Genomic DNA, 10281 nt, shown 5'->3' on the forward strand with positions numbered 1-10281 from the left:
AAAGTCACCTGAATGAAATTTGCTTTGATATTCTTTGTGGCTACAAAGGCATTGTTTCCCTTCTTGTTTTCATGCTGAATGTATGTCTTTTCATGTGCCATCACTATAAGGGATTAGAGTATACTAAACTTTACACATTATATAGGCTACACTAATGTAACATTTAGGTGGTTCGTTTAACTATTATATGTGATGTACGTTTTTTTGTTCTAAAACATTACATTAATTTCTTGACGACCTAATACTAGTTAGAAATGAATTTTGTACTGAAAGCCAAATTCCCAACTAACATATTGCATAACACTGATATCTGTAATTCAGCAGAATAAAATGTTCACAACTTCAGTACCTGTTTTATCAAAAATTATTTTTACAAGATAAATTACAAAAATATTGCTAACATGAATATGAAATTCACTTTGGAATAGTAGATTTCGCAGCTAGACTTAGTACAGGAGGTGAAAATGTTTTTGCCTGGTTCCCAAGTGCTTTTCTAACTTACTGATATTGAAGATCTCTTGTCATATACTGAGTAATTACAGTTTATGTTAGCAAGTTAATTTCAGTCTTACTATAATGGACAGAAAACACACACACACACTCTCTCTATGTACAAATACTCTAGTCTTAACTCCGTTAGCTATAGCACTGAATGAAAAATTGTTTTAAAGATAATTTCCTTCTATTTGTAAATATCTCATATTTCAAGTTTTTTTTATTGTTTTATGGTTTTAGTACTATTTTTAAACTACTAGCTATAGCTATGTTAGAGGCTAAATCCTATTATCTAAAAATTAATGCCAACAAACATTACTAAAAGAATAACTATATACTAAATTCAGGCTTCCATAATCCAGTTTAGTACTAGCAGTACAAGTTCTTTCATTCTCTTTGGAGGACTTCTACAGAATTTCTAAATGATCTGTACAATATCTCAAAATATTTCAAAGTACAAATATTAAAACAAATTCAAGTTAATTCATAAAAATATCAAAGCAGAAAAAAAAAACAATCCCTTTCACCATACTGCACTTGCTACCTACTACTTTAAACTTCAAAACAATCACTTTCGGTCTGGGCAAGTATTTATGTAAAATGGCTCCAAAATGCATGGAAACAAACAAACTGTAAAATAAAACTTGCTGAAAATAAAATTCTCAAAAGTTGAAGTGTGCACATACTAAAAGCAGACATGCAGTGTCATGGAAAGCAATCTAAAAAAAAACTATATCTCAGGTAGCCTAAACTTCCTGCTCATTGTCATGCCAAACAAACAAGGGAAGCAAGCAGGTGAGCTGGCTAGCAAAAAGAAGAATAAGGAGGTGTAGATGTGGCACAGCAATCTAGCCTTGTTCAGTGGTTCATTAATATCAGCTGCACTAACTGGTTCAGTGGCCCAATGAAGATGGAAAATCAGCTTACCAGCAGTCTTACTGCAATTCCTGCTATTGGAATCCTCTTTGTCTCCATCTAAGCTATTGGAATCAGTTTTGTCTAATTCCAAGCTGTTTGAATCAATCTTTCCTCCTTCCATAGTTTTGGAATCAATTTTACTTCCATCAAAGCTGTTGCAAGCATCTATAATCTTGGGATTATTCTTGTTACCTTTCAGACAGTTGAAATTATCCTTTTTCAAGTTGTTGGAATCAGCTCCGGTCTCTTCTACACTGCTCGGATCAGTCTTTTCAGAAATAAAACTGTTCAAGTCCTCCTTGTAAAATTCCAAAATGTTGGCATCATCTTTCTCACCACAAAACCTACTGGAACCATCAGTGCTATCATCCCTGCTGTTGAAACAAAGTTTGTCAACACCCACACTGTCAGAACAAGGCTTTATTAAATTCTTGCTCTCAGAATAAGTTATTTTGCCATCCATATCATTTAAGGAAACAGAAGAAGTTGAACCTGACCTTCTATTTCTTGTTTCTGGGGGAGAGACACGTGGAACCTTGGATATTAGAGTGAACGAAACATCTTCAGGTTCCATTTTGACTGTATAAAGATTCTTAGCAGGCAACATATGAACTTGTCTCTTATTACTTCGTGATGCAAATTTAGTTGTCTGTGAACCTACATTATCTGTTGTCATTTTCCTTTCTCTATCTCTTTTCTGTAGGGGTTCTGATTGCTGCTCTAAGTATGGATTATATTTTTCTTCCCATAAACTACGACAGCTCAGCTGTCTGGTAATCATTCTCTCACCTTGGTGATCATGGCATCTAATTTGTCTAGAACTTCTTCTTGTCTGCACCTTGTTCACACGAGGTCTGAGCTGTCTATTATTCTTACTTTGTTCACTGTGAAATTCAAAATGTTGTATAATGCTTTGTTGATTTTTCATAGCAGAGTGGGTAGCGTCAGTTTGTACAGATTCAAACTCTGGTGGTCTCTGAACAGATCTTGTGGTCCTACCATTGGTTTGTGTGTGTTTGATCTGACTAGGAGCTGCTACAAACTTTCTCCTGAGTGAAGTACTTGAATCAGACGAACATGTACGTGATGAAATTATATTTAATGCCAATCTGGCTGACCTACTTTTTGGTTTCTTTGTATCCTCAACCTTTTGTTTGCTTGCATCTTTGTATAGGCTGGATTCAGAGCTCCGCAAGTTACAAAGAGCTTTACTTGCTAGATCAAAATCATTGTGTAGGTGTAACTTTTCAAGTTCACAGAGCTGCCTTGGTAAGGCTGAGCAGAGTCCAGGTGATGATGCTGAAGGCTGTGCCACTGAACTCTTTGCAACACGAGACTTGCGTTTATTGGTTGGAGTGAAAAACTGGCTTAAACCGTCTAGTAAGCCAATGGAATTCTTCACAAATGGCTCAGATCTAGTTTCCTCGATGTCACCACAGTGTACCTTGCTACTCTCCCCCTGCACACTGCTATGCTTCCCAGAAGAAAGAAATGAGTTACCATTATAGTCCATGCTTTCATCTGGTGACTCGGATCTTCGACTCCTAGACTTCCCCTTCCTTACCAGGTACTGTGGTGCTGATTTCCTTCGTGAATTCCTAGAAATCCAAAGAACATTTTAATAAACACACGAACATACATACTACTACCAATTTTAGCAAGCAAAATAAGCACAGAGAGATAAAAATTTTACATTTATTGAACAATTCATTCATGTCGGACTGTTTCCATTACGTGCCCTTTACTAACAAATGAGTTAAGTTGGTTAAAGAAACATAAATAAACAGAGTATTAGATTTTTTCCTATAACATTGCTCCAGAGAAGATGCACATCTTTGTAATTTTTTCTTCTTCTAATTACATAAAAACAATATTAGAAATAAATATTGTGTATACCAAATGTGCATATTATTTGCTGGTATATATATAACATTTACATAATGTGCTTATTCACCAGTTTCAAAGAAACCAAAACCTTTATCAATAATAAAACAAACACACAAATCATGGGAATAAATGTTCACCCCAAACTGATTGATGGGATGTACAGCAAATTGCAGGATTTGATGTAAAGAACTTTATATCAACTCCAATAAATTGTGTGCATTTTACCACAAAATGTCATCCTACTGTATTTTTTAGTTTGCTCTCTCAAACAGTGCTGAAGAGCAGTCATTTGGTGAAACTGTAGCCAATTCCACAGGAAGTAGCTAACTGAATAATATATTAAGTTTCTAGGTCATTCATGGATTCTTTTCTTCACTGAAATTACAAGTTTTAGTAAGGAAAAGAAAAATTTACAAATGAGTTATACAGAGATTACTGACTGACAGTTTGGGGTTGAACTGAAAATTATATCAGTTAATTGTACATGATGCTTACTGTATTGAATTTACACATTAATTATCCCATCTGATCCTTAACCTTCTTGCTGCAGGTAGGTCAAAGTTTATATGTCATGACTTTTTTTTTAGAGAGTTGCATTCACAATTTAATAAAACTACTTTATTATCATTGTATACCAATAAACATTTAATCAAAACATAATTAATAAATCAAATTTTTATACTATATAAAGCTTTAAATTCTTAATTTTATAAGGAAATATTTGGAAAAGTCCCCAATCTCCATTAGTATGAGAATTATGACATTTGTTCTCTAGGTCTTCCCTCTTCTCCAATATATTTACCCCTCTTCTTAGATGTATGGAATTTAATGTAAATTATTCATTATAAAATAATTATTATTAAGGCAGAGCACAATTTTTATAGCCTTCAATCTTATTTGTTTATGGAGCCATAAGCTAGAAAATCAGACCCACTTGCTATGCCCACCTCTAACATTATCTCTTTCACAAATTTTATTTTATACTATACTATCTATAACCAACAGAAAGCCAAAGTTTCAATCAATCAAATGGCATATTATATTACATTGTTTTCTGTACAGAGAATTGTCTATTTTGCCTTCAATTTGAAACTTTTTTCTCACAATATTCACATCAACAAGCTTAGCTGAATTTTAAAAGACTCTTATCATATAGTTAGAAAAGCAGATAAGTTATGACTTATAAAACATTGTTTGCTTTGTGCAAGTTATTATTCTGCATTCTTATGAGCATTATTTAATCAAATAAAAATTTAGTGTTGCAGTAGTAGTATCATTAGTATATAAAAAGGTAGGCTTAAGTAAGTTTCATCAACAGTTGACAGCAAAAAAAAAGAAAGAAAGAAAGAAAGAGAATGACCCAGGTAAGTACTATATTTGTTTTTTGAATGTATTCTCTATTTATTGTTATAAAAGTAATCTAAATGTAAGAATTAGAAACTTATTTGGTTAGATTAGGCTAGATAATAGATAATAAAAAAAATGAATTAAAAATTCTTCACGAGGTAAGCTCATGAGCATCTCGTGCACTATATAATTCAATACAGTAGTGTGAGCTACATGTTCATTGAGTGATTTACAACTTGTGTGGTGGGATTATTAGTAAGACAGTTCAAAAAACAATAAAATTAAGTATAAAGAGATGTATAGTGTTATGAGTTTTAACCCATTAACTGCGGATAACAGATATATCTGTTAGTCGCATATATATAACTATAGCTCTATGCGAATGATGAAAATTACCATTTTATTGTGATTGATGGCAACTCAGTTTTATCTGTGATTCAGAAAACGGCAACTGAGCTGCTCCTGTTAAGCTATTTAGGATAAACAATTATTGTTTCATGTTACAATTTGCAGTCATTCTAGAAAAAGAAAAAGAAGGGTGATTTAGATTTGTGTGAAAAAGAGGTAAGACCATATTGGAAGTTAACATCTTCTTACACTGAAAATGTATTTCTGATAGGTACTTATCTATACAAACATACTTCCCGCCCTTCCTCCCCACTGCTGATGTTATTCTTTTAGATCTTGCCAATTTTCAAAAGTGAGGATTGAGTGGGAATAGCAGAGGAAGCTAACTAGGTGGCACAATACTCTTGGTGGAGAGTAGTCATCTGATATGTACATGTTCAATAGTGGCACGAAATTGGTGTGGTATACAGACTGGTGCACTGAGAGTGAAATTTTTCTTAGCAATGCTTAGGGGACAGAAAGAAGATTGAGACAGTTTTGTGTGAGATGAGGTAAATACCTATCAGAAATACATTTTCAGTGTAAGAAAATGTAAGAATACAGAGTAACATAAACATTGTGGTTAGGGCATGTGGACCGTGTTATACATATACATGAACCCCAACTGTAAGTAAACAGTATCATACATCAAGCAACTGAAATTACGAAGAAAAAGAAACACCTGCAACTGGAATCAACAAGAAGGGGAGGCTCTACTGCACACAACTGTAGGAACAGGGCAGTGTCATACTGAACCTGGTATTACAAGGAGGATCCTGTGTAGGCTGGTCCTGCTCCAACTGACAATTATCCACCTGGGAATGAGCATCCAGGAGAAATGAAAGGAGAGACTGGGCTTTGCTCTCTTCTCACTGAGTGGATAAATGGTAAATTAAATGTCTACAATGCACTCAGGAAGCCTCTATGTTCCACCACCCCAGTGATTGAGAAATGGTAAGACTTCCCTTGCTCCACTCAGAGATAAAAGGGGGAAGTAAATGCAGTGTGGAGTCCAGAAAAATGTCACACTGGAGAAAGTGTAATGGGTGTCCACAGTTCAATATTTTGAAAAGCAGACCATCCTCGATAAAATTAAATCAAGGGTTTGGCAGGGATAGGTGGAAATCCCTTTCTGCTTTACTCGTGAAAGTCAATGAGTGACAGTCCACAACAAATGAAACTTATGGATATTGAAAAAACATATGAATATAATACTGCACATACCAGTGGTCTTGTGGAACATCCCATCTCTACTCTGAATATTACAGCACAACCAGTAAATAGTGCAGGTTTGAGGCAAAGCATACCTGACCAGGCAACACTTGCAACAGAGTGGGATCCCATCAGCAGTGGTAAAAAAAACAAAGAGAGAGAGAGAGGGCCTCTGAAATGAAAACAAACAAAATGATGGGATAAGACTTACCCAAATCAAAGGCAAACAGACGTGTGTAGAATCACCATGGGAGATAGATGATATCAACCTGAGGAAGGTACAACCATATCGTAAAGATAAGGAGCAATGATGGTATTGGGAGTGGTCTATATTCTGGCCTGAACGATCTCATCCAATGGATGGTTAATGTTAGCTCCAAAAAGAGGCAGTACGTGTCACATAACATTGTAAGGAGCAAACTGGACAAAGAAGCCGATCTGGATCAGAATGGGAGAACAGGTGGGAGATGGAAGGTAAGGAAATGGGTGTGAAAGCCAAACAGCCGTAGGAAGAAGGAACAAGTCTGCATATAGGATGACATAAGTAGAATGGTAGAGGATTCTGGTAACATTAATGTCAAAATATCTGCTCGATAACATCCACAAGGGAAGAGGAGAAGGAAATGGGTTTTGAGGGAGAGATGGTATATGGAACACATCAATAAAGGTTGAAAGGGAAGATGGGAAAGGTCATAAGGGACCACACTGAGATCCCAATTAGGTAAATTAAAGGAACGTGGAGGATGCAGGATCCAAAAGGACAGGAAAAGGAGGGAAATAACAGGAGATGACAAACCCTTACAAAACTTGAAAAACGGAAGGTGTTTGACAAGGTCGCTCAATAGCTAGACACGGTTAAATCGAACAAGCCTTGTTAAACAATGAGATGAAGAATTGGGAAAGATGAGGAGCAGAAGGGTGGGAAGGATGGAAGCCACAGAAGAGTAGACCATCACCTTTGGTAAATGGACATAGAAGAAAGTATGATGGATTGGGAAAGGAAAGATATAACACATGCAGTCAGTCCCTGGGCTGAGGCAATGGACCTGACAAAAGCCATGCATGAAGACTGAGTGTGATGATGTCTGGATGAACAATGTTCGACAGAGGTTGATGGAGTGAAGATCGAGACAGAGGTAAGGGTCAAGGAGGTTGTACAAGTAAAGGTCAGAGCAGTGGGAACCATGGTTTTGCCAGCCAATATGGAGCTACCAGGACAACTAGACACTGACTGGCTTGGATTAGGGATAGAACTCTGGGGAAGAGTTGATTGGGAGGGTAAGCATAGATGTGATGACTCCTCTAATCTTGACTGAATACATCTACTCCCATAGATAGCAGGTATGGAATGGAAGACCAAAAGGAAGGAAGTTTGATGTTCCAGGGGGTGGCAAAAGCATGAATATGAGATGTTCCCAGCTGAGAACACATCCAATGAAAGACCTGTAGATTAAGGGACCACTCTGTGGGGAGAATCTTGTTGAGTCGAGATAAATGATTCATAACCAGATTCAGGGTGCCAAGAACATGGCAAGGCACCATGTGGTGACTGTGGGAGCAGAAAAGAAGATTCAGGGTCTGAAGGCACAGACCTGGGTCTGGCACCCCCCCCTTGTTTGGTAAAATAAGTGACCACTGTGGAGTTGTCAGAGTGTACACTAAGTACCCTCTCCCAGAGGAGAAGAAGGAAGTGGGGTAAAGCTCGACAAACCACAATAAGTATGAGAATGTTAGTACAAATGGTAGGGCCCTAAATTGGAACAATTGACTTCTAGCTAAAAATAACTATCAACAATGTGGGTACCGTGAGGAGGAACCCTGAATTGTAGAGTACAAGGAGAAAATTGGATTCTAATATCAAGAATGTAGGAAATTTTGCTGAAGCAAAGCTCAGCCCTACAAATGAGAAAGAAACAAACACATCACCTATGTAGCAATGCAAAAATAATAAGCCTCACATTGATGAAAATGAGGATTATAAGTCTACAAAGTACTTCATAATAATGAACTTATAAACCGACTAAAATTACTTAGATTCTAAATTAACTTAGATGACAAAGGATACATGAATATCTAACTTACCAAAGTCTGAGCATTGATGATATGAAATACTTAATTCTCCCATGTGTAAAGGACAAAGCCACACAAAGAGCATCTGAACCACGCCTACCATGGGTATCTCAACCAAGTGCAAAGTGTGCAAGTAAAAAAACTTACCACCAATCCACTGGGAGATCTGGAAGCAATAGGAAGAAAGGAGGAGAACAAACCTCCACCAAAGTGAACGATGTGGAGGCACAACAACAGGAGCAGGAAAAAGAAAAGTAGCAAAATCACCAGCATCTCAGCCATACAGAAAAAACTGAATATGCACTGACCTGAGTAATCAGCTGTAAAAAAAGAAAAAAGATGTGGAAGGTGAAATCTCCTGAAGAGGTGTAGAGTGTGACAGACCAATGTAAGGAGGAGCCACAAAAAGAGAGTCCAAATGGTCTTCTCCTTGATTGTATTCTTCCTCAGCAACATTGTTAGATTAAAAACGAGAAGAAATCACTGGCCACATGAGTAATGAAGAAGAAGAAGAAGAGAAAAAAAAAAGGAGACTAAATACAATATTCCACTTCATAGACACTTAACTCTTTCAGCACGGGATTAGTCACTGGAACCGACCTCTTAACCATTTTGTGCTTGTTAAAGTTTTCATGCTATAACTTATAAATTAGTAAGCAAATGTTAACGAAATTTGTTACATTATCAGCAAACATTACAATGCTTTCATATGCAAAGTATCAATTTCTTTTTTATTAAGTCTTAAGGTTTGTAAAGCAATGTTTTTCTCATGCCTCTTTTTCTTTTCGCATGTTGCCTATCTAACATGCAAAGTACTTTTCATTTTAAGATTAAAAATACTTTCATGAATCAGAAAATTTTCGAATTTCACATGCAAAATCTTTATAATGTTCAGATAGTTATCAAACATTTCTTATGAAAAAACTTTATATTTTATCTGTTATTTTCAGTGATGAATCTCTGTACAAGTTTGGTAGATTTGACCGATACATTTCTATATATATATATTTATTATTTTTATTATATGGACCTTTCAGCCATGCCTGACTAACAATACAGAAGTTACAATGATGCGGCACATGTGCACTCATGTTACCGTATCCAATAACATAAAATTGACCTATGGTCTGTACAAAGTAACTTGTCTTGGCTGTGTTTTAGAAGAATAGTATTTTGTAAAATACAGTCACATTTCTGTTATTATACATTATATATATGTATATAGATTATTGCTATTTTAAAATAAGTTCTTAAACTTATTTTTCTTAAAACATAGAACAGTAACTAAAGAAGTAAAGCAAACAATTATCTCTTCTAGTTACAACCTTTGTACTCAGTTCATGCCTGACATAGGTTGCTCAGCCTTTAAAAATTTTGCAAGTTGAGGATATGAAACAAAAAATTTTTTTTTGGTTTTATATATATATACATACATTTGAGTAACCAAAAATAAAATCATAAATTACTACATCAATACCATAGAATTCCATTATAATTTATGAAGCTAAGTAACTAAGATGTATTTTAGTATAAAAAATTATGAAATTTCGAGCAGACTAATGACACAATCTGCCTCCTTGAAATATTGGTTCAAAAGAAAGAAATAGCATCCAAGCTCATTAAAATGACCGAGAAAGCCACTAGGGTCACATTCCGAGTTTCCGATTGGTTATTCATGTCATATATAGAAGTGTATATAAGGGAGTGTTTCCAAAAATGGAAAGAGGTGGGCAGGGTGCCATTGTATTGGATTTATTACATGAGTGATATCTTAATAAATAGAAAAGATAAGATGTTCTTATTTTATATTCTAGCTTGTCGTACAAAACTACAGACTTAGTATTTTGACATCACAAACATCTAATTTGAACCAGTGCTGCATTCAACATACCACGTGACACATACAAAAACTGATGTTTATCTGTGTTCTTTAATATTTACTTTTAAATTAAGAAATTGAGTAAT

General features: G+C 35.5%; 1 protein-coding gene across 6 annotated transcripts in view; it reads right to left on the minus strand.

The window, feature by feature from the left end:
• Positions 1 to 10281, minus strand: part of LOC106458064 (histone acetyltransferase KAT6B-like) — a 72575-nt gene that overhangs the window by 28845 nt on the left and 33449 nt on the right. For 5 of the 6 annotated variants that reach the window (XM_022384371.1, XM_022384360.1, XM_022384352.1 and 2 more), the window contains exon 9: positions 2914 to 3011. In XM_022384371.1, coding sequence (XP_022240079.1) covers positions 2914 to 3011 — 98 coding nt within the window. Of the gene's footprint in view, positions 1 to 1422; positions 2888 to 2913; positions 3012 to 10281 lie in introns of those variants that run through there. The other variant, XM_022384378.1, reaches the window with a different exon arrangement.

Source organism: Limulus polyphemus, unplaced genomic scaffold (assembly GCF_000517525.1).
Source record: "Limulus polyphemus unplaced genomic scaffold, Limulus_polyphemus-2.1.2 Scaffold20, whole genome shotgun sequence".
NCBI classification, from domain to species: Eukaryota; Metazoa; Arthropoda; class Merostomata; order Xiphosura; family Limulidae; genus Limulus; species Limulus polyphemus.